This window comes from Humulus lupulus, chromosome 4, assembly GCF_963169125.1.
Source record: "Humulus lupulus chromosome 4, drHumLupu1.1, whole genome shotgun sequence".
NCBI lineage: Eukaryota > Viridiplantae > Streptophyta > Magnoliopsida > Rosales > Cannabaceae > Humulus > Humulus lupulus.
Window position 1 is genome coordinate 55,369,273 of NC_084796.1, and position 26,303 is coordinate 55,395,575.

Sequence of the window (26,303 nt, forward strand, 5' to 3'; positions counted from 1 at the left end):
ACTAACCTTCTCACAAAGGTTTTGTAAATGGATCCGTTAAGTTCTCACTTGTTTTAACAAATGAGATTGATATGATTCCACCTTGAATCAATTGTCTCACATATTCATGTCTTAGACTAATGTGTCTAGACTTTCCATTATACACACTATTACATGCTCTATCAAGTTCGAATTGGCTATCACAATGTATTAAAATTGTTGATACCATATACGTGGTTAAAGGAATATCCATCATGAGATTCCTAAGCCACTTGGCCTCTTTGCCGGTTGCCACTAAAGCTATGAACTCTGCTTCCATGGTTGAGTGTGATATACATGTTTGATTCTTGGAGCCCCATGAGATTGCACCTTCTTCAAGAGTAAACACCCAGCCGGTGGTGGAGATATTATCTCAAATTCTAGATATCCAATTAGCATTAGAATATCCTTCAAGTATCTTTGGAAAGTTTGTATAGTGAAGACTATACTCTTTGGTACCCTTAAGATAACCAAGTATTCTCTCAATAGCTTTCCAATGCTTGATACTTGGATTACTAGTAAACCTACTAAGTTTACTAACTGCATATGCAATATCCGCTCTTGTGCAATGAGTGGCGTACATTAGGCTACCTATTGCACTTTCATATTCCAATTGAACCACCGCTCTTCCTTCATTCTTTTCAAACTTCATGTTTGAATCAAATGGTGTATACACCTCTTTGATTTTGAGATGACTGAATTTGTTGAGCACTTTCTCAACATAGTGGGTTTGACTTAACACAAAAGCCCCACTATTCCTTCTAACTTTGATACCTAGAATGGTATCCACCTTTCCAAGGTCTTTCATTTTGAAGTTAGAAGATAGAAACATCTTCGTTTCCATTATTCCTTTCATATCATTACTCAAAATCAACATATAATCTACATATAGACACACAAATATGACATAGTCATCACAAGTCTTAGAGTATAAGCACTTGTCCACATTGTTGTGTTTAAATCCATTAGAAACAATGAATTTATCAAACTTCTCATGCCATTGTTTTGGAGCTTGTTTCAAACCATATAATGGTTTGACAAGTCTACATACTTTATGTTCATTTCCTTGAAGAACAAAACCTTACGGTTGTTTCAGATAGACCTCCTTCTAGAGATCCCCATTTAGGAATGTCGTTTTGACATCCATTTGGTGAACATAAAGGTTGTATATATATGATAAGGCAAACAACAACCTTATAGAAGTAGTTCTTGCTACTGGTGCATATGTGTCAAAGTAATCTATTCCATCTCTTTGTTTGAAACCTTTGGCTACTATAGCCTTGAAGGTTTGTATGGTGCCATCGATATGATATTTCCTTCTAAATACCCATTTGCACCCAATTGGTTTGGACCCCTTTGGAAGGTCAAACGATTCCCAAGTGTGGTTTGACATAATTGAATCCATTTAATCATTAATTGCCTCCTTCCAAAAAGTGGAGTCCCTAGAGGACATTACTTCCTTGAAAGTTTTGGGATCATCTTCTATTTGAAGTACTATTGGATGTTTCCAAGTAACTTCCTCATTATCACCTTCAACTAGGTATCGTGTTTCTATTGGAGAATACTTCTCATTTGATCCCAAATCTTTGAGCCTTTGGCTCCTTCTAGGCAATTGAGGTTGCTCACCAACTATTCTAGGAGTCTCTTCTTGAGGCTCTCTAGTTTGGGTTGGTTATAACTTGTTGTCATCGCATGACATGTTCTCAAAGAACTCAACCTCTCTAGATTCAATTATTACATTAGACTCCAAGTCTAATAATCTATAAACTTTGCTGTCTTGGCCATAGCCCACAAATTCACATCTTATAGCTCTTGGACCCAACTTGGTCCTTTTTGGATCGGTGCTCTTGCAATAAGCAAGCCACCTCCACACTTTAAGATAATCTTGTAAGGAATGGTTCCTAGTGCGCAACGAAAATTGCGGTAATGGTATAAAACAAAAATGATCATATAAGCAATCTTTATATGAGGATCCTTTAATTTGCAATATGTTAATCAATATATAATATGAATATGAAAAATAATAAGAAACTATTTACCTCTTGTAACCTATTAAGAATCCTTGAATCTTTTCGTATGTATTTCGTTCTTCCTATCCTTGCTTGAGTTCTCACACCTAGATCTTCCAAGACGTTCTCTACACCTCAAGATATGGGTGGGCACATAGAGAACAATGATCAATTTTGTGAATCAAAAGTATTCTCAACACATGAGACTTTTGATTATAGGCTAGAGAGAATAGATTTTTCTTTTTGTGAAAAGATGATAGTTTTTCTTCTCTGTATAAAAGTGAAAAAAACTTGTTATTTCTATTTTCTATCAAATAGAATATATAGACATTATTACCATAATTATAATAATAATGAAGAAAAATCAATCACTTTTTATAATAATAATGATAATAGACAAAAATCTAACATTCTATTTTAAAACCCCTTTCAAAATGTTTAATTAATTAATTAAAAAAAAATCAAAATCTGATAACATCAGATGTGCCACACGCATAGAGTAGTCTAAGCCCTATGCATGTGGCCTATCCCTGAAAAATGAGATTTTGATTTTTCATGTGTTTTTACTTTTAATTAATTAATAATTAGATATTCAAATAAGGTATCATCTTTTTAAGGAAAAAGTTACCAACTTAAATTTCAAAATTTAATTTTCATCATCATCATCATCATCATCATATTATTAATTAAATGAATATAATAATCAAACCAATTTTGACAATCCATATTTATTTATTCACACTTAAATAAAATAATTGATTAAAATCAAATTCTTTTATTTCTACACAATTTCAAAATTGCACAAATGAAATAATAAATTGTGCAACTTCAATTATCACATAATATCACATTTATCCCGAAGAATAAATATTCTCTCAAATAGCCCATTCACAGTTTAACCCTTGTATTAACTCTTACATTTATTAGTGTTGATAGAGTCGCCCCAGGGACCTATGGACCAATAATTTCAAGCTCCAATAAATAAAAGATTATTAACCAAAATTCTTTGATTCAATAATCATATGTATTAATCTCATGATTATTCCACCTTAAATATGAGACTGAACTCTTGATAATTAAATACACATATTTACTGAGTACTTTATTGTAACCACAAAGTGTCCATTGATATAATCATTACATACAAATGAATCCTCTATTGATGATTCATAATTAAATGGGAATAAAATTACCGTTTTACCCTTTTAATTATATCTTGATTCCTAGTGTACCATTGACTTTTCTAGTGAGGGTTAATTCATAATCTAATTATGAATTTGACATCAATAACCTTTTCAGTTCCAAAAGCCAACCCAAAAGGGAATCATTATTCAATTTATAAGAAGTTATGGATTCCATATCTGTTAAACTATGTCCCCAAAATAATTGTTCTTTGCCTGATTAGTTTGACAGACTATAACGCATGAGTCAAGGGATCAAGTAACATATATAGGAGTTCATAGTAACTTCAAAATTAAGATCAGTTTGTATATAATCATCAGTTGATGTGTTTTATAATACTACAAAACGGTATTTAAACAAGTATTATTAAAACACATTTGGTCCAGTTCTACATACTCTCAGCATGCAAAGTACCTCCACTAAAGTGTCCTACTACACTTGTATCCCGGATCTAGGTCACATGTATTCATAATACTAGTGGATCGTACTAGCAGTAATTAATCTAATGATTCCATAACTTTATTTTACTGCGAAATATTTAAGTTCATTATCTCAATCTCAATCCTCTCATACCAATATGAGATTGAGACCACGTAGATGAACTTGAGAATTTTATGATATTTACTTAATATTATTAGCAATAATATAGTACATAAGCTACATATATACAATAATTCAATTCATTTATTTATTTCATTAAAACCATTGTCTACTACAATTGTTTTTAGGGCACAATTCCCAACAAATCAATGTTTGGTTTCTTTCATTTCCATAACTCATATGGAGATATATTATTTTTCTTTATGGGAATACGATTCAAAATATGACAAGCGGATAGCAATGCTTCACCCCACAAACTAAAATTCAATTTAGAGTGTAATAACATAGCATTAATAATCTCAATCAATGTTCTATTTTTTCTTTCCGCTATACCCTTTTGTTATGGAGTATAAGGGGCTGTTATTCATTAATTATTTCATGTTCTTCACAAAACAAGTTAAATTCATTTGAAAAATATTCACCACCCCGATCACTTCTAAGTATTTTAATTTTCCTTTCAAGTTGATTTTCAACTTCCGCTTTATACACTTTAAACACATCAAATGCTTCATCTTTATTTTTAAGCAAATATACATATGTGAACCTAGAGCAATCATCAATGAAAGTAATAAAATATCTACTTCCTCCTCTAATCAACATTCCATTAAGTTCACATAAATCACTATGTATCAAATCTAACAACTTAGAGTTTTTTTCAACACTAGGAAAAAGTTTCTTTACCATTTTAGATTTAACACATAATTCACATTTTTTATGCTCAACATTATCACAATCAATTGATCCATATTTGACAGCCATTTTAATTGTGCTAAATCCTATATGTGCAAGTCTAACATGCCAGGAAGTAATAGAATTTGAGTCAAGTATATAACACGAAGAAGAAGCTTTATTGTTCACATTTTCAATGGAAGTACAAAATTGAACATGCCATCACAAGCATATCCCATTCTCACAAAACATTGTCTCTTGATAAAATAAGCTTGCCGGAATCTATCACAACCTTGATTCCCGGTTTGCCAAGTAAATTTCCACTCACAAGGTTTCTACTTTTTTCTGGTACATACAAAACATTGGTGAGTAGAACCTTCTTGTCGGATATGAAGAACAAGTCAACAATTCATTTTTTTTCAACCTTGGTCCTTTTCTCCTTGGTCATTTTGATTTCATGCCATTCCTTTGAAGATTCAAAGGTCTTGAATAGAGAACTATCATAGGTTACATGAATAGTGGCACAAGTATCATACCACCACCCACTCACCTTTCCATGAATGGCATTGACATCACTTTGTGTAGCCACTAGCTCTTCTTGAGTTGAGTTGACCTTTGCTTCATTGTTATGGCTCCTCTTGAACCTAAAATATATAGCAAAGTGGTCATTCTTGCCACACACAAAGCAAGGTCCCTTGAAACTTTTGAATTGCCCCTCATTCTTCTTCTGCCCCAAGGGTTTTTGGCCCTTTCCCTTGTTCTTTCCATTTGCTTTGCCTTTGTTAGGAGGGTTTGCCAAAACATTGGCCATAAAAGTCTCTCCATTGGACTTCTCATCATTCAAATCTCTAGACCCAAATTCCTCCTCATGTTTGAGAATTTCCTCCAAGGAAATCTCTTCATTTCTATGGAGCATCTTTTTCCTATAGCCTCTCCATGAAGGAGGTAACTTGGCTATTATGGCACCCACAAGAAATTGTTCCGACAATACAATTTTAAGAGTAGACAATTTATTCACAATAATTTGTAGCTTGATTAGTGGTGAAAATTACATATTTATTATTTTAATGGCTAAAATAAATTAAGTTTAATTAACATTTTCATTGAGTTAATATAGTTTATTTTATAAATAAAAATGTTTGATTATGATTTAATTTATTGTTATTTTGTAGGAATTAAATATGCATTTTGTCATAAAGAAAAGAAAGAAGAAAGAAATAAATAAAGTTGAAGAAAGGAGGAAAAGTTGGCATTTTTGCAAAATTGAGGCCCAGAATTCGGCCCAGGCTCGCCAGCCTCTTTGCACCCCAGTGCGCCACTTGGCACGCTCCTCGCCTGCCACCTGTCTTCTTGGGCCACCTGTCTCCTTCCCAGCAGCATCAATCCTCCTTTCCCTTCAATTGATACGTTAGTCCCAGCAACCAGGCCCAACGAACCTTTCAACACCAACGAAGGCCCAATCCTCTCACACCTCACCCAAAGAAACTTGCCTCCTTCAGCATTCAACAATTCACCCATGCGCCCAGCACCCCAATGTAATCCTCAAGGCCCAATTCACCACAGCCAGCAGTCTATGTGTCACACTCCCATTGGCTTTAAATGGGTCAATGGACTAGCTGCCACCAGCCACCTTCAACCCATATTTTGTGGGTATTGGGCCTTGCGAAATTGCCATTTTGAGCTTTAAAGCTCATCTTTTTTGGTATTTTAGAAAAATGGCATTTTGACCATACCCCAAAATAACTAGGTTAATATTTATAATAAGATTTGATTTTTCAAAATCATATTTTATTATTAATATTTCAGATTTATTTTCTAAACCCCAAATTGTTGTTTAATTTCTTTTTAGTCATTTTCTCCCTCTATAAATAAGGACTCTTTCTTCACATTTTGTATGTAATTTTTAGGTAGCAAAACTCTACCAAATTTTAGTCTCATTTCTCATATTTTCTCTCTAGAATTTCATGAGAATGTCTAGCATAATAGGCTAACCTTCTTAGGAAGGTTAGGATGATCCTATATGCACTATGACTTTGTTTGGTATTTTTGATTCACCATGTGCTTACAGTTTATATATTTTAGTGATTTATTTTCTTTCATTTCTACTTCTTCATCTTATTATCTATATTTATGTTTACTAATAGTATATAGATTTTGTCATGCATTTTCTATGTATTATCAAATTAGTGAAAATAATATAGATAATATCTTTATCATTTTCTCCATCTCACTCATATATATGTACTTTTGCTAAAATCTATATAGAATTAGTCATGCTCTTTCTATGTATTTTATAATTAGTAAAAGTAATATTTGTGTTAGGTTTTATGTCCAATCTTTTATTGCATTATTGCCAATTGTATAATGTCACTTTTAGATTTCTCATAAGATTTATCTCATCTTTCCATGGTAAAGAATAATAATCACTTGAATAAATTTTTGTAAAACATATTTGTGCTTTAATGTTAAATCTTCCAAATGAATAGTTGGGATGTGAACTTTTCATTTGTGTAACTTTTGTAATCAAATATCCAAATAAATAATTATGCATATTGGTGACTCTTGATCCTTCCTACTTGTTACTTATTGTTACATCACATTTTATTCTATCTTTATTTCTAATATTTAAATCTCCAAAATAACAAAAAAATATCACTTGTTCTATTTTCTTCATATTATTTATCTCTAACATTTATTTATTGATTAACTTTATTTCTTTGCCTCCTTGTGGAATCGACCGCCCGATCTATACTACGACTACCGCTAAGTGGAAGTCATGTTTGAGCGTTAAACATAGCTCATGAATTTAAGGGAGAAGGGGTTTATCACCATAAAATTTAAATTCCATATATTGAGTAATAAAGAATTTCTTTGTACCTTTCTCTTCTGCTTTGTACTTCTTTTCCAAGGCCTCCCAAATCTCCTTGGCGGTCTTGGTGTTGGTGAAGAGATCGTATAGCCTATCTGAGAGTGCATTGAGGATGTGACCCCTACAAATCAACTCATCTTCTTCACACTTCTGCCTTTCTTTGACAATTTCTTGAGTATCATCTTCCTTAGGCTCTTCCAAGGCTTTTAGGTCTTTATCCAAGACATAGAACACTTTCAAAGTAGTGAGCAAGAACCTAATCTTGTCTTGCCAAAAAACAAAGTTAGTCCTATCAAATCTATCTAATCTAACAAAGTCTTGTGTCATGAATCTCAAAGACGGAAGAGAGTTAGATTCTTCCATGATATGCTATCTCATATTATAGAGTATTAGAATGTTGGGGGAGAGTGAGATAACACCACCACAAAAAATAGACTCTACACAAAATTTAGATTGACAGAGATATAAAAAATATTGGGAAAGAACTTGCAAACCCAAGTAGATCAATGGAGTTTTTCAATATTTGATGAATCTTCAAAACCCTAGGCAAGACCGCCACTTTCTTTGAGCAAATCCTTCAAGCAAATCAAAACTGAAAAACCAAGGCTTACACATGCCGAGAAACGCTATCCTAATACTCTATTTCCCAGCCACCATTGATGCTTGAGGCATTCTCTTTGAGGAAATGAGGATTGAGATTGAGCAAGCCTTCAACTCTCTTAGTCAAGCACTTTCTTGGAGAAAACTAGAGATTCTTGGAGCTAGAGAGAGAGAGAGAAAGGGTAGAGAGAGATTGAAGAGAGTGATCAAGTCTCCAAAATCACTGTTTTTGACCCATATATACAGTAGGCATCGTCATTAAGTCCAATCAATAGGATTAGACTTGTAAAACACATAATTTAGAGCATTTGTGTAAATCCAGGTAATACAGCAGGCGACGTGTCGCCTACTAGGGTTTCTGGAAACCCTAGCCTTCAGGCGATGTGTCGCCTCTACATTGCCACCCCCTCTAACTTTGGATACTTCCAAAGGTCCAAAAAAATGCTCCAAATGCCACCAATATTTTTGGGAACCCTTAGATACTTTTATGTATCACTTTGGGCCCAAGTTTGCATTTTATAAGTCCCTACAATTTTAATCTTAAATTCACATCTTCACTATGTGAATTCTACTAAATTTTTATACCTTGTTTGTATTTTAACACTTTATCATTAGTATTTAACCAATCATAACAATTACTGGGTTCAAAGTCAGTAGGAACGACCCTTCTGTACCACAACTTATGTATGCGGATGATACAATGTTGTATTACAAATCTGGTTTAGAGGAGATCACGACCCTAAAAGAAAAAAATCAGGGAGTATTGTAGTTGGTCGGTATAGTTGGTAAATGTCAAAAAATATAACATCATGTTCTCAGCTAAAGCTCGTCATAGTTGTAGAGACTCTATCACCCCTCTCCTGAGATTCAAGCCAATGTCTGGCAAGGAAAAATTCCTGAGAAATACTCTCATCTTTAGCAGAAGCAAAGTCTCTGAATTTGGCTATGTAGTGGATAAAGTTAATCAAAGACTAGAAGGTTTGGAGTGCTAAGTTCCTCTCTAATGCTGGATGAGTGACTCTTATAAGAAGTGTCATCCAAGCTATTCCAGTTTACTGTATTTAAGCTTTCCTTCTGCCTAAAAAAATTTGTGTTGATATTGACAGATCCATAAGGAATTTCTGGTGGTTAGGCCACTCTAATCGCAATAGATACACAACATTCATCTCGTGGGGTGCTATATGTAGGCCTAAGTCATGTGGGGGTCTTGGCTTTCAGAGGACTCAAGATTTTAATAGCCCTGATTTACAAACCGGGGTGGCAGTTGGCGTCAGGTTCAAATGCTTTATGGTGTCAAATTTTGAGAGATAGATACTTGAACCATAAAAAAGTTTGGAATGTGAATTTGCCTTAGAATAGACCTTTTGTCGCAACAGGGATCCTTTCTGTTAGAAATTATTTTTCAGAAGGAATCTTGATTTTTGGTGGGCAATGGGGACTTAGTCGACATCTGGAATACACCTTGAATTCCTTGCTGCTCTTGGCAGGTCTATTTGGATTCATTCAACCCTCAACTGATAGATATTAATCTAAACATAGTTGGCTTAAGACAAGTGAATCATGAGTGGAATTTCGAGGAAGTTAGGAGATGGTTTGCTCCCAGGATAGCTGATCATATCAAAGATGTGTCGAGGTTGCATGTGGATATGTCTGATATTTTAGTTTGGAAGGATGCGAAAGATGGAGGTTTTTTAGTCAAACAAGCTTATTGGTCATTGAAAAAGCAGAGGTTTAATCCGAGCTGGATTTGGAAAGCTGTCTAGAAAGCTCCCATCCATGAGAGGTCAAAATTATTCTTATGGAAAATTTCAATGCATGCCCTTCCTACTGGTGATCGATTTGAACAAGTGACTGGTCATCAGATAGTTTGTTGCCTCTGTCTAGAGAAAGTTGACAATATTATTCATCTGTTTCTGCATTGCCTACTCGCAAAGTCAGTGTGGTTTGACAATTTTTGAGAGATCCACACAGATTATCTTCATATTACCTCGGGCCAGGAGCTAGTTTCTTGGTTCCTTTCTCCTGGTTTTCTAGCCAATGCATGTATGGATTCTAAGCGAGATTTCACCTTGTTTGTTGTTTATCTGTGTGAATCTATCTGGTGGTCTAGGAACAGGAAATATCATGATGGAGTTGTGCCTAATGCCTTGGCCTTATTGAGAGAAATTGATAAATGGGTGGAAGATTACAAACTGAGTCGAGTTACTATGGACTCCCACAACAAAACACATCATGCTGATACTGATAGTGGATTGCCAGCCGATTTCAATCGCAATGCTTATAGGCCTTATTTTGATGCGACTTTTGCCAATGGTGAAGGCTTTGCAGCGGTGATAGTTAGAGATTCAAGAGGTTGCATTGTCTTGCTGCATTGCACCAATTTGGAGGCAAATGCACTCTAGAGGCAGAAGCGAAGCTGTGTCATTTGGCTCTACAATTGTGTCGGCGTTATCAGTGGAGTTCAGTTACCCTCTTTACTGATTGCCAAGTCTTGTCTCATTCAATTAAAAGTAGAATTTGGCCTTCTTGGATTCATTCAGCACAATATTTGCAGCCGTTTAATTTTTTTGATTTGCTTAGTTTTCCTTTGCACTGGATTCCTAGAAGAGAAAATAATTATGTGTAGGATCTCATTTATATACTATATGCATGCTCCTTATTGCACAAAATAACATACAATAGAAAACATAAATACATGAATAGATGTAACTTTTATACAGAGACATGTAAATACAATAATAAAACTATTAGAGAACTTACGAGATGTGTAGCGGAATAATGACTACACCCATTGGATTCCCTAACCTTTTGTCATTGTTGAATGCTAGGTGTAGCAAGGAATCCAAACCACTTTGAAACAAGACCGCAATCTTCCAAGTCTTTCTCTAAAACAACCTAGTGTTTATGTGTGCAAATCTCAACACATGAGAAGAGAATTCCTAGAGAGAAAACTAAGAGAGAGTGGGCGGCTAGGTATAGAATATTAGGAGTGAATTTTTACCTTGTTAAATTCATCTAACCTATAACACTAGTATATGTAGACAATTAGTTAGGGCATCAAATAGGTTTTAGTTTCCCATTTTATTTTTAATTATTTAATAATTATAATTAATTAAATAGTTGTCAAAATTAACCAATTATAATTTTGACCTTTATTTAATTCATTTTATTAATATTAATACCAATTTATCAATATTAACAAAATAGTCCCAATTGGCTATAATACTCTATTTTTGATACTTTGCAATAAAAACCTCAAAGTTTCTTCTATTTCTTTTCTCACAAAATATCAATAAATAATTTAACATTATTTATTTCCATTGAACTAGTCAATATGATATTTTTATAATTAATAATTAAATTAATTATTCAAGACTATCAGGTTCATTTTGATAAGAGATGACATGGGGACTATGAATCCATGGACTCAAGCTCCAATAAGTTACCGTGAGTTTATTTATAACAAATAAATACAATACCTTATTAATTCCTCGTGACTCTACTATAGACTCAAAATTTCACTCTTGAATTCATAGAATTCTTTACACCAAATGTAAATACATAATCCATTGTTACAACCATAACTGTCATTCAATCATCTATAGATGATCTACTAATAAGACGGATACAAATTACCGTTTTACCCATCATTGGTATTTTATCGTTAACTCCCACTAAGTTCGTTGTAAATGATATTTCCGTAAACATAATTAAAGAAATGAGTACTCTATCATTTAACACTTGAACCAAGTTATAAAGAAAATATCGTTTCACTTCTTAAACAAAAGCTATAGATTTCATGTCTATGATAAATACCCCCACTTAATTATACTATCAGATCTCCAATATGTAAGTATGAGCTAGTCCGTAGGGTAAGCTGGTAACGAACAAATCAAAAGACTTGTATAATACAATTAGCAGAATATTAATCACCCATAATTAAGATTGAATTGACTTATGGCCAACGCTGTGATATGATTAGAATAGATAATAACGATACTTACTTATCTTATCAATAGTCAATATTAGTATAGTCCAATGTAACAAAATACATCCGATCTTATCTAATTGGTCAATGTCCTGGATATGACATCACACCTAGATGTGTAAATAGATCTTATCATAGATTACCGAATCAATAAAAATCCAGTGTACTGATTAATCTTACGGCAAAATGCATTTGAACATATAATTACAATTATAATTTACTGTGATCGAGTCACTATAATTGTAACTATACATATGTTCGGGATTTTATAAATGTTTGTATTAATAATAATTAATCACATAATAAAACATGTAAACAATGCAATTTGATTGAACAAAAATGATTTATACTACTTTATTAATAAAGAATGAATTACATAAGAAATGTGGTTTTATAAAGGCATAAAACCCATAAATCTTTTCTAAATTCTAGATTTACATCCACCATTTGCCATATTTCAAAGTAAGACAATTACTCTAAATAATTCAATACCTAAAACATAATTAAAACATTAGTTTAATCACAACCTTCTTGTTATATGTAATAATGAGAATTCCTTCAAAATAGTTCCATCGATCATCGCCAAATATATACTTACAGATTTTTTATTCTAGTTTTTTATTTTGTTAAGCTTTGTCTTATTCAATATGGTTTCTTTCTTATATATTCATTTCCAGAATGAAAAAAGATGACCCCACCAAAGTGATAGAGTGGACAAATACTACAAAAGACATGGAAAGACATCTTAGGAAGTTATGAGACTTCAACACTTCAAATTGATTTTAACAATTTGGTCGGTCGTGTTAGATCCAAGACTTGCTTACCAAATACATTTAATTTATTATAATACATGTTCTTTTTTTTTTTGGTTTAAACTTAGACTGAATGAAAGGGGCGACAACAAAGTGTAGAGGTTGGGGGAACTCCTCGGAGTTGGCAGAGGCGACATCTTCTCCATCTTTTTCTTTTCCATTGGGTTTTAGTGACAGATATGGGCTTCATGTAACAAATTTCCTTTGGGTTCTCAAGCGACAAATTTGTGTTGGGCAGAGGAGGACGAAGCGAAGGACTGGGCTGATCACCGATGACGAAGACGATTATGGGTTTTAATGGTCACTGACGAACGAAGAAGAAGGGGTGAGAACAAGTTGCTACTGTTGGGGAGCTTTGTGATCTAGATTTGTAATTTGTTCATATTGCTCTTAGAATTGAGCTTATCTTTGAATAAAAAATTGTGATTGTGTTATAAATTATTGAGTAAATATTACTGATTTGTTTTAGGAGTTTTGAAAGGGAAATTTGACTTTTTATGCTTAATAGTGTGGTGTAATACAAAATAATGCTAGGCATTTTTAACATTACAAAATAATGCCAAAATTTTTGCTAGTACCCAAAATGCCCCTGTCACAATTCCCCCCAATCCCAGTTTTGATTCTCCCTCTCTCTCTCAAACTCTCAGTCACAAACTCCCAACCCCCCGACCATTGAACTACCCAGATCTCCCCCCTCCGTTCAAGCTTTCTCTCTCAAACTCTCGGTTCGAGTCCCCGTCGCAGCCCCCGTCGAAGTCGCGTTGCCCCCCGTCGAAGTCGCGCAGCCCCCCGTCGCAGCCCCCGTCGAAACCCCGCACCTCCATCTCGCCTCTCACCGTCCATCCGTGTTGCCTCTCGCCTCTCGCCGTCTGTCATCCAAAACCCACGGTTCAAGTTTCTCCATACCCAAAACAAAGGTAAGCTTATTGTTTGTGTTTGTGTGTATGTGTATGGATTAGTGTGGAATTTTTTGTGTATGGATTAGTGTGGGATTGTTTGTGTGTATGGATTAATCTGGTTTGTTTTGGGTATGGAATAGTGTGGGTATGTTTTAGTGAAGCTTGGGATTTTTATGGGTCTGTAAGGTTGCTTGATGGGAGGTTCGATGCATGCTCGATGGGGGTTCGATGCATGCTCGATGGGGGTTCGATAGGTTAAGCCGTTAAGGGTTCCAATTTTAGGTTCGATGCTCGATGGGGGTTCAGTGGATGCTCGATGGGGGGGTTCGATGCATGCTCGATAGGTTAAGCCGTTAAGGATTCCAAGTTTAGGTTCGATGCTCGATGGGGTTCTATAGGTTAAGCCATTAAGGGTTCCAAGTGTAGGTTTAATGCTCGATGGGGGTTCGATGCATGCTCGATGGGTTTGGTATTTGTTGGGTTCGATGCTTGTCGATATTAATTCGATAGGGTAGGCCTTAGGGGTGGTTCGATGCATGCTCTAGGGGTTCGATAGGGGGTTCGATGGGTACTCGGATTGGGGTTGGATGGGTGTTCGAGATGGGTTCGATGGTTGCATGTATGTTTATTTATGGATTTTTCATGCGACTTTGTTTAACTGAATTATTGTTATCTTTATTTTTTGCAGATGTCGAAGTTTCTTTTACCCTTGACAGATCACTTTCGTGGAAGAGTCACATATAGGGGCAATGGTTACTTTAAAACAATCAAGGACAAGTTTGAGGAGCTCGGGTTGATAGAAAGGGTGAAGGAATCCCCATTCAAACAATTTTTCATGGCTGAGAAATTAGACTTCTCTGCATCTCTCATGCATCAATTAATGTTGCGCAAGATCCAGTGCTTCAAAGAGGATGAGTTGCATTTACATTTGGGATCTAGACCCTACAGATTTGGTAGAGGCGAGTTTGCTTTGGTTACGGGGTTGAACTTCAGTTCCGGGCCATCTGAGACTGATTTGAAGAAACACTTGACTAGTGACTGCTTAATCAAGGAGTACTTTAATGATGAAGAAACAGTGAAGTTAATGCATTTGGAGGCTGTTTTAAAAAACTGCACTGTAGTTGAAGATGCCTACAATTTGGGCCTATGTTTCTTTGTTGAGGGGGTTTTACTTGCACGAGAGGGCAAGTTAAATGTCTGGATAGATTCACTGAAGATGGTGGAGGACACTGAGTACTTCTTTACTTACCCATGGGGAAAGGTGTCTTTTAACAAGCTTATGGATTCATGTAAGAAAGACATGCATCATCAGCAGAGGAACTATGAAAAGAAAAAGGAAGTTAAGGGGAAACAGAAAGAAGCAAAATACAGTTTGTATGGTTATGTCCCTGCATTGCAGTATTGGGCATACGAAGCCATCCAGCAGTTTGCACGTGAGTATGGTATTAACCATGGAAACCAGTTTCCGAGGACGCTTAGTTGGTCGAGCAATAAGGAGCGTCCTATTTCGAAGGCCGACCTTGCACCGATGTTCAAGAAGACGAGTGTAAGTTCTGCTATATTATGTCAAAATAGAGTATTCTTTGGTGGTTTCAAACTAACTTAATGCTTTGTATTTGATGCAGTTGATTGTGTTGTCCATGTTGAAGCCCCAGCCTTCGGAGATAATTATTATAGCGCTCTGACGGAGGGTGATGCTCCCTTGTATCCTGGGTTGGGCCAAGAAGAAGAGGTAGAAACTCCCACTGATTTTGAGAAGGTGGCGGAGATAGCTACTGAGGTTGCAAAGGCAGCCAATATTTTTGGTGATGGCCCAGATGATGAGGATACCCCAGTCCCCATCGGCCCCACACCCTCGGCCCCAGCCCCATCGGTACACCCCAGTCCTGATCAACCTGATTTACGGGAGGTGTTGGAGAGGTTGGAGCGAGTCGAGAGTCGTCAGGATACCATCCTAGAGAACCAGGCGGTCATCATGGATGCTGTCAATAAGATCTTGACATTCGTACAAGATCTTCCAAATGATTTTGATTTTGATTCCGACTTACTTGACCTCCCAGATGATTTTGTCTCACATGACATAGGCACTCCTCCCCCGATAGTACTCACAACAAATCCTGAGACCCCAGGTGTTGCTATTATAGAACCTGGGGATGTTGCTGGTGTAGAGTTTGAATTGGCCAAGAGGAAAAGACGCAAACCTAAGAAATTTGAAGACTACACCGACCCAACCAGTTTGAAAGCTCGTTTGGATGCGATTGATGACGTGCCATTAGTCCTCGACCCTCTAAAGAAGCCACTTGCTACACAGTACAGAACGGTCGGCAAGTGATTGCTTGGAGATATTCCGAACAAGACGAAGAGGGATGTCCAAACTGGTGTGTATGGTCCGAGTTGGTTTCTGACGATGAAGACACCACAATTTTGGATCGATGATGGGGTAAGTAATTTTATTAAATTTATTAATATTTGTTATCTGGTATAAACAGTGGGTTCAATAGGGGTTTCGATAGGCTGATTAATTGCTTTCCTATCATTTTTGCAGCATATTGATGCGGCCATGCATATGCTACGTAGGCGTCGACAGTTCTATCCCGGGGCGTATCGACAAGATGGTGTTGTGATGAATATTATGTTCTCACAAGTGGTACCGACCCGTTATGATGCATATCAGAATGCCAAGGAAGCGGATAAGAAAATGTTTTTGTGGGATTCATATGTGATATCAATGATTACGGGAATTGACAATCAATTTCTGGCATCGTGGAAGGGAGTAGACACTGTATATTGGTGCCAGAACTACCTTCAAGCGCATTGGTTTGCAGTTGAAGCCTCCATTTCTACTTGGACTCTGAATGTTTATGATTCGGACGTGACCGTGATAAGTGATAAACAACTGCAATCTTTTATGAAGTCATGGTCTACTTTGTTCCCATCGTTGTTATTGCAGTCACAACTTTTCAAGGACGACCCTCGGTTGACGATTCCACCTGGAGCTAAAAGATGCAAAGAGTTCAATGTGCACCGCATGCCAGTTGATTCAGTACCCCAAACCAAAGTCAGGTAAACAAAAGTCTAGTTTTTATTCAAGTTTTTTAAATTAAATTCTATGTTGATTTTGTTACTAATGAAATTTATGTTTTGGTTACAGTGGAGATTGTGGTGTGTACGCCATCAAGCACATTGAACACTTATTGGGTAGGCTACCACTTGACACGATTTGTGATGACAACATGGAGTTGTTCAGAAACAAATGGACAGTTGACTTATGGTATCAAGAATGTTAGACATTGAACATTCTCTTGTTATATTTATTTGCTTAAAATGTAGATTTTTAAGAAATTTTTTTGAGTCGAGTATCTTTTTATTAACGACCAAAATTCATTAACGACAATAAAAAAAGAAAACGAAAAATAACCTTCAACTTCAAGTTTAAATAAAATACAACAAAAAATAAACTCAAAGCCGAGCTTTGCATGAGGATTTGTTGTGGCCACGACCACCACATCTACTGCACTTACGCATTGTAACTGGTTTTTCCCCACCAGATGGCCAACAGTTTGTCCTTGGTCTTCCTAGCTTTGGTTTTTTTGGGCGACCAACTTGTTGTTTCTCTATGGGTACACCAACGACCATATTCTTAATGTCATCTAGAAGTATCTAGTCATCCTCGTTCCCAGTTGGGTAAATTGTTTCTTTGTACGAATTCCTCCATGACTCAATGGTGTAAAACGGTGAACACAAAGAGTAAAGGTTCACTCCACGCTCTATAGCTGCTGCAGCTGCATGGGGACAAGGTGTGCCTATGAGCTGGAATACCCCACATGAGCATGATTTCATCATCAAATTCACCTCAGCATCGCTGTCTGCACCAGTTACATGAAACTCGAATTGACCAAGGGCATAGACATTCATGAACCTTCCTTTGTCAGCATTGTTCGAAACATCTGCCTCCATCAGGGTGGATAATTTGGTGGTAGTCTTCTTTGTCACACTACGTCGTTTAGAAAACCAAGACTGTAGTGTGAACCGAATGAATTCTAAAAAAATTGTAACTGGAAAGGTTCTTGCATCCTTGGTCTTGTTGTTGAAGCTTTTAGCGTAGTTGCTGGTCATTATATTGTATCGTTTTCCAGGAAAGAAAGGAGGAGACCACTTATCGAAACCAATTCCCTCCAAATAGGCAGCTATAGGAGGATCCATTCGCTTAATATTTTCAAAATGCTTTAGAAATTCGGTCTTCTTCCATGCATAGGCTGCTGCCCACATCTCACTGTGACAGTGATCAGTCTTGAACTTGGCTTTCACATTCATACTGATGTGATGGTAGCATGCGCCGTGGTAGGCATCAGGAAAGACAGCCTCTAGAGCATGAATAATATTCACATGCCTATTTGACACGAAAGCCAAGTCATCAACGTCCCCAATGGCTTCCTTCAACTTCGTCATGAAATATTTCCACGAGTTGTGGTTCTCACTATCCACCAACCCGAAGGCAATTGGATATAAATGACTATTCGCATCCAAAGCAATGACACATAGCATGTGGCCACCGTACTTATTCTTCAAGAACATGCCATCCACACATATCACAGGATGACAAAATCTGAATCCTCTCCTACAAACTCCAAGGGCAAAGAAGCAATATAGGAAACGACCATCTTCAGTGACAAAATCAGTAATTGTACCTGGATTCTTTTGCTGCAACATGTGCAAGTAGGATGGCAACTTGCAATACGAATCCTCATATGTCCCCCTAACATACGTAAGTGCCTTCTCTCTACATCTCCATGCCTTTTCATAACTCATATCAATACCAAAATTTTTCTTCATATCCTCCTTTGTTTGCCATGTAACTGGTCCCATCAACTGCGTATTTGTTCTTTATAAGGTGTCCAACGACCCACGGTGCAACTTGACGATGACCTTTTTGTCGCACTTCTAGTGAGCATGTGTGTACGCTCTTGTATACCGTGATCTCAAACATGGGGGACATTGGTTGTTTTTTCCCTCTCAATCTCTAACAACAGTCAGGATCTTTGCATGTGATATACCACACGTCAGTACCAGACTTTTTCACCATATACTCAAAGTTATTCTTCATTGCAAATAGAGCAGCTTTGGTTTTTAAATCAATCTTGTCCTCAAAAGTCTTCCCAACATATATTTCTCCCATTGGTCCACCAGATGATGAGGAATGGGTTTTAGCAGATGCCTCAATATCTTCTTTTGTAAACATTGGGGCACTCCATCTGGTGTGATCTTCTCTTGATACAATTGTCTCCCTCCACCCAGTGTTATCTTCTGTCCTAGCAGGTTGATTACTGCTTCGAGCAGGTGCTCGGCGTCCTTGAGTTGGGAGAGGTGCATGTGCAAGAGGCAGTCCTGACTCTTCTTCTACTAGTTGGGCTTGGGAAATGTCTAACTCCTCATTTGAAACATCTGCACTATAATACGAGTCATCCTCGGAACCATCATCATTATCTTCAAAGCAATTACCAACTGGATCATCATTCACATAGGGATCGTACTCATATGCCTTAAGCACACCTGTGGGACCTCCTTGTGGTATATCAAGCTGAATAATAGCCCTCGGATTAGTAACTGGAACAAAAGTGCCCACCTCACTAAGATGCTTGTAACTGCTACCTGCAGGAGATGGATCGATACTGGTCGTGTCTTTTTTGTTCACACTAGGAGAAGGATCTGATATGACATTCTTCTTAACTGGAGTCACACATAAGACTACCCGTTCATTCAAGCTTATTCCTAAGAATACATGAACTTGACGATCATTCTTCAATTGAACCGGTGCAAATGGTTTCTCACCGTATACGTATGGCACCTCGAGTTTCAATTCATACACCTCTCTATCCACCTAAAATGTCTCGTGCAGTATGTCAAGTAGTTGCAAGTAAGTGACATCATTCTCTATTGGTATCACTTCACCTTCAGCATCCTTAAAATACCATTTACTACCATGCATTTCCCAAACACCGTTGTAAGAAACAAATACGTAAACAGTAGAACCTGAAATAAAAAAACACACATACAGTTAGCTGAAAAACAGATGGTAGGAAATGGTATTTTAATGATGCTGAAAAACATGACCATCGAGCTTGCATCGAGCCTGCATCGAGCATGCACGAAATAGTGAGAATGCACATTACCATCGAGCTTGCATCGAGTAGCTATCGAGTAACCATCGAGCACAACATGCAACGTAAAAAAATATGTGCCATCGAGCTTGCATCGAGCAGGCATCGAACATCCATCGATCATGAATGAAATAGTGATAATGCACATTACCATCGAGTACCCATCGAGTACAACATACAATGTAAAAAATGATGTGCCATCGAGCTTGTATCGAGCAGGCATCGAGCATCTATTGAGCATGCATGAAATAGTGAGAATGCACATTACCATCAAGTACCCATCGAGTAGGTATGGAGTACCCATCGAGTACAACATGCAACGTAAAAAATGATGTGCCATCGAGCTTGCATCGAGCATCTATCGAGCATGCATGAAAAAGTGAGAATGCACATTACCATCGAGTACCCATCGAGCAGAACATGCAACGCTAAAATTGGTGTGTCATCGAGCCTGCATCGAGCACAACACTAACCCAGAAAATTCCCAGAAAACGCAGATCGACAAAAAACCAGAAAAAACCCAAAAAAATGTACAAATATTGCTCAGATCTATTCGAAATGCTAAAATTTTTTAAAGGAAACATCACTAATCCAAGTATTTAAGAAAAAATTGCTTACCCATTAAATTTTTCTCCAAGATTTCTCAACCCTTACTTTGGTCTACAAAGGGCTTTCTTAGTGGCGGTCTCAAGCTCTACCGTGGTGCTCTTAGTGATGGTGTGAGGTGAGGTGAGGTGAGTGAGAGTGAGGAAGAAACAAGAAGAAGGAAGAGAGGAGGAAGGAAGAGAGGGGGAAGGAAGAGAGGAGATAGTTGTTTTTAGGGGTATTTTGGGTACTAGCAAAAATTTTGGCATTATTTTGTAATGTTAAAAATGCCTAGTACTATTTTGTATTACACCATACTATTAAGCATAAAAAGTCAAATTTCCCTTTTGAAAACAATGAAGAGATTTAGATTCATGTTCATCTTCACGAACAGTAAACACAAAATATAGTTTATGTATTTATTTATTTTAATTATATGTAATGTGATTTTGGGGTTTTAATTATTTATTAGATAAAATAAAATCTTTAAAATCTCTTCTATATAATAAGTGTGTAGATAACAGAAATTATTGGCTTTAACGATTTTTTATTTTTTTAATGTTAACTTTAACGGAATATTTTTATATTTAACAAAATATTCTTATATTTAATGGTAGTTTGTAAACACTTAAACTTAAATAAAATCAAATAAATAATTAAAAAATGATATATTTTTTTAGATATTTTACAATAATAATTATTTAAAAATAATAAATAATTAAATAAATTAAAATAGAATATTTTAAAGATATTTTACAATGATAATTATTTTAAAATAATAAATAATTAAACAAATTAAAATATGATATTTTTGAGATATTTTACCATGATAATTATTTAAAAATAATAAAATCATATGTTTTATAACTTAAATAAAATTTAATTAAACTTAAACTCACTTATTAGAATAATATCATATTAAACATATAATATAATCTTCTGTGAATTAGCAACAAATTACTCTTTTTAAAAACTAGCAAGAAAGTTAAATTTAAAATCCACGCATTACATTAAAGATATAATATATAAACTTAAATTGCTGTTTTTGGTATGTAAAAAAATTAATATAAATTTAATAAAAATAATTAATAAATTCTATAAATAAAACTAAGCAAACGTGCATATTGCATATGCACGTTACTTGTATCTAGTGTTAATTAAAATGGTGACATGGCTAGAAGAAATGAGGATTTGACATTACTGGATGGCATGGCAAAGGTAAAGATGACTAGGAAAATTTTAAATGACGCACCCCAATAAAAATTTGACATGAGGCAATTTAACTGGCAGAGAACAACGAGGTACCTACCGTTGTCGGTGATGAAAGATATTTATGCCGTCAAAAAAAAGACTTAGGTATTAAAGTGCTAATTTGAAAAAACTTGAGTATTTTTTCCAGCAATTACTCATAATAAATTACCAAAAAGTAACCAAAGCAAGCAAAAAAATCATTAATGTTATTTATGATGGTAATTAGAATTTGAAATGTTATTTTCAATCTATTAGTTATAGTAAAGTATCCAAAAGAAATTACCTTTTAAAAGTAACTAAATTAATATGTTACCATAATGTAACCAATAATGAGCTACCATAATGTAACAAAAACAGTATGTGAGGTTTCAGATTTTTGTAGTAAAGAAATAAGTTACAAATATGTACACTACAAGAAAAAGACTCTACAATGACAACATCTATTGCGACGACTTTAGAGTCGAGCCGTCGCTGTAGAGTCGTCAACAACATATGACTAGACACTCCAAATTTCTGGTACCCTACAACGACGACATGTCGTCGCTGTAGGGTATCGTGAATTTGGAGGGAACAAGAGGCGGGGAATGACTCTACAGCATTGGCATGTCGTCACTGTAGAGTCCTTGGTGAAAAAAAGAGGGAAATATCTTTGTCTATAGCGACAACATGTCGTCGCAGTAGGATAAGGAGGGAACTTCATGTTGGGTAATTGGGAAGACAATTTATGTTGGTCATAGAAGATTCTTATCTTCTACGCATAAATGGAGAAAGAGTCGCTTGTTTGATAGGAATTATGAAAAAGGACATCCTCCAAGAAAATTCAATAGTCAAGGCATACTCGAACAGTTAGCACATGTTATAGATCATTTTCCAGGTAAACATGTCAGTTTTGGACGTGTGAAAAGAAAGCGAGATCCAAAAGAGCTTAATTAGAGTAAAAAGAGTATTTTCTTTGAACTTGATTACTGGTCTGAACTTGAATTGAAGCACAATTTAGATGTGATGCATGTAGAGAAAAATGTTTGCAACAGTTTACTCGGTAATTTTCTTATGAATGAGAAATCTAAAGACACCACCAATGCATGAGTAGACTTGAAGAATTGGGGTATCCGAGTAGAGTTGCACCTCAAGGAAGACAATACGAAGTTGATCAAACCACATCCTATGTACTATTTTCACACCGGATGATAGACTGTTTTTTGTCAGTTCATAAAAGGAGTTAGACTTCTTGATGGCTACGGTTCAAATTTCTCCAAGAAAGTAACTGACAATGATGACAATATTGTTGGGTTTAAATCCCATGATTGTCACATTCTTATGCAACGTCTGTTGCAGGTAGGAGTTCGAGTTTAATTGGATAAGTCTATTTCGAAGACAATCATTGAGTTTTGCAATTTCTTTAAGCAAATTTGTGCTCATACATTGGTTGTTAAGGACATGGAGAATGCATAAGATCAAGTGATACAAATTTTGTGCAAGTTGGAGTTAATTTTTTCTCCAACCTTTTTTGACATAATGATTCATTTAATTCTTCATTTATCGCAAGAAGCTATCATTAAAGGACTAGTTTACATGAGGTGAATGTATCTGTTTGAGCGATATATGAAGAAGTTGAAAAATTATGTCAAGAATAAGGCGCACCCTAAAGGTTCTATAGCGGAGGGTTATGTTGTCGATGAAGCTTTGACTTTTTGTTCGCAATATCTTCAGGGTGTAGAGACTAAATTTAATCGTCTAGAAAGAAAAGCGGATATTGTTATTTCTAAAAGACAGTTGTCAGTTTTTGAATCACAATGTGGATGATGATTTCATCAATGACGATGATGATGAAAAAATTAGTGAAGATGATTTAGAAAGTACAGATGATGATGTAGGAATCGACATTGATAAGGAATAATATTTTCTTATGCATATCCTTATTGTTTGTTTAATGTGTATGTTTTAATTTCAAGACTTTTCAATCAATATATGACTTTTCTCAACAATGCTTGTTTTTTAATAGTTTCAAATACATTACCGGAATTATTTAAGTTTTGTAATTAACCTCCAACTATAATTGTTTAAGTTAATAATTATTTAAACTATAAAGATATGTCTGTTGTTGTTGCTCATTCTCATGGCGGTGATGGAGCGGGTGATCCTCATTCAGATCCTACGCGAGTTCCTACTTTCTGTGAGGCATGTAATATACTATAATTAGTCTATGTGTTTATCAATAAATGACAAATTGTTATTATTTATTCAATTTAATTTTATTGTTTAATTAAAATATGCAGCGGCTGCTGCAAAAAGAAGAGGTCGGTCTTAATCCAAAAAATTTCAGTAATTCGTCAATGACAATAAAGGTCCGTTGGCTCTACAATTTGGTCTGTAGGAGGGAACCTACAAAGCAGTTTATGATTTTGAGACATTGTTCACGAGACGTATTGGTAGCCTTATTAGTCACCATGTCTCGTTATATTATGACTCATGGCAGAGTGTTCCGGATGAGCACAAGATAAGATTGATGCAAAAGATTGAGGTAAATTTATCAACTTATTCACATGTAATATTTTTTTTTATATAATTTCAAAAGTCTAACTAGTTTATTTTTTTTGAAGGAATTTTTCATTATTCCCCGAGCTCTCCCTGAGTGGCAACTGATAGAGACTGGGATTGAGTGAGAGTTTAAGGATCAAGAATAGAAAAGGTCACAAGAAAAAAAATACTTCGATGAACATGGAGGGTGTGATGATATCGAGACAGCCAGAAAGAACCCACCGGAGGACTTGAATAACAAGAGTTGGCAAAAGCTGGTTGACCTTTTAACCACTCCACAGTTCATGGCACGCTCAAAGGCAAGTGCTGCCAACAGAGAAAAAAAGAAGTATCCAAGTCTCCATGTATCGACCTCTTATGTTTCTGCTCGATTTAAGAAGGTAAATAAAAATATATAGATAATTTGAAATATTTTTAGTTGTCTTAATAATAATTTCAATATTTAACTGATATTTTGTTTTCTAAAGATGAATCTTCAGACTAACGAACTGCCCAACATTATCGATATGTTCCATGACATACACAATCATCCGACACGTGGATGGGTGAACACGAATGCTAATGATTCATATGTAAGAAACTTTGTAAGTTTTTTTATATATGTATATTATTTAATTATATTATATATTAATTATCTTGTTTCTAAACTGCAGGATGCCTTGCAGCAAGAAGTCCAGACACAATCTCAATCTCACTCTGAATCTTCCCCAGGAAGTGCCTCTGTCGATGAGACATAGGTTGTCTCAAAGGTACTTGGTCAATGTCGTGGCCACAACTGATGTATTGGATGCAAGTTGAAGGGCACTAGTACCTTTGCCTCATGCACCACCAAATTCTCTTTACAATCAGAGGCATCACTATTTCCGTCCACCACAGTTGGCCCTCCAATGGTACTAGCTGAGGCTTTCCAGTCCATGATTCAACACTTTAGTCAAGCCATTATGACCCAGAACAACAACTTCCAACAAATGCTACAATTTATGCAAGCTGCAAATCTGAACATCCAAGCTCCACAATTTCAGCATGTCAACTTGGATGTGAATATGACACAGTCCATGATGGTTAACTTTCAACCACAACAACCAGAACCACCACAGCCACCATTGCAGCCACCACAACAACCCGACGATGATGACTTTGGAATTGATTTAGATGACATTTAGTTTGGTTATATTATTATTTTGTGTTGTTTTTATTTTATTTTGGAGACTTAATTAGATTTCTTTTTCTGGTTTATGACTTTCTAGATTTCTTCTTCATCTGAATTCTTTAGGTTATTTTCTATGAACAATTATTTGAATTTTATTGTCATTATGTTATCTATGAACTAAATCCTTTATCTAGGGATTAATGTAGAAAAAAGTTATAAGGCTCAAAAAGGTTAAATAAGGATAAAATTTAATAGGGATAGCTTGAAAGGCACAACCAGTCCAAAAAAAAAAAAATTGCCTATATCCTTTTCCTAAATGTGCATTGTTTCAAATTTCATCTCAAATAGTAAGAAAACAGGTTCTAGAATTTTTTCAATATTTTTCAATCCACAATCCAAATTTGACATGCATAAAATTCTCAATTATAACATTTGCAATTTATGAGCAATAGATCTCTAATGTCAACAAATCATAGTGAAAAAACAAAGTAATCTAACCAAGCACACAAATTGTTTCAGATGCACATCGACTTTTCCTTTGGATTATACTACATCATAGTCAATCATATTAAAATGGCAATTATCATCAACTTCATTCACACTCTAAAACACAACTTAATACAACTAACTAAAAAAAACAAACTGAAAAAAATGCATCAAATAACAGTAAAAATAAATCTCTCCCCCAAACTTAAAACCTAACACTGTCCCCAATATTTTAAAGTGAATAAAGAATGAGAAAAGAGACTTACCTGAACTGCCACATCAGTATGGCAGTTGTGGAGGCTGGGATGAAATTCCCTCAAATGGTTGAGATAGCGTAGGGTGCTATAGCGCTATAACCACCTAAACTTCAATTTTTTTTTTCACGTTTTTCATGGTTTACTATTTGCAAAGCAAAAATTCCAAATTAAAACTAAAATCAAATAAAACAAAATCTCTAAAAAACATTGGTCCAATCAAAAACAAAAACAA

At 35.5% G+C, this 26,303-nt stretch overlaps 1 protein-coding gene across 1 annotated transcript; it reads left to right on the plus strand.

The window, feature by feature from the left end:
- The first annotated feature begins 16,119 nt into the window (after positions 1 to 16,119).
- LOC133832194 (uncharacterized) lies at positions 16,120 to 24,976 on the plus strand. Its single transcript, XM_062262569.1, has 8 exons — positions 16,120 to 16,709; positions 16,798 to 16,928; positions 23,730 to 23,818; positions 23,917 to 24,006; positions 24,117 to 24,161; positions 24,460 to 24,558; positions 24,646 to 24,750; positions 24,890 to 24,976. Exons 1-8 carry the CDS (start codon positions 16,207 to 16,209, stop codon positions 24,974 to 24,976), a joined length of 1,149 nt encoding a protein of 382 aa, XP_062118553.1. The 5' UTR covers positions 16,120 to 16,206.
- The last annotated feature ends 1,327 nt before the right edge of the window (positions 24,977 to 26,303 follow it).

What these genes read in the sequence shown, in the direction of transcription:
- LOC133832194 (XM_062262569.1), top strand. Translation starts at nt 16,207, where the DNA reads ATGCATATGCTACGTAGGCGTCGACAGTTCTATCCCGGGGCGTATCGA. An exon ending in GTACCCCAAACCAAAGTCAG is followed by an intron (nt 16,710 to 16,797) that starts GTAAACAAAAGT and finishes TTTTGGTTACAG; the next exon opens with TGGAGATTGTGGTGTGTACG. An exon ending in CGAATGCTAATGATTCATAT is followed by an intron (nt 24,751 to 24,889) that starts GTAAGAAACTTT and finishes AATCTTCCCCAG; the next exon opens with GAAGTGCCTCTGTCGATGAG.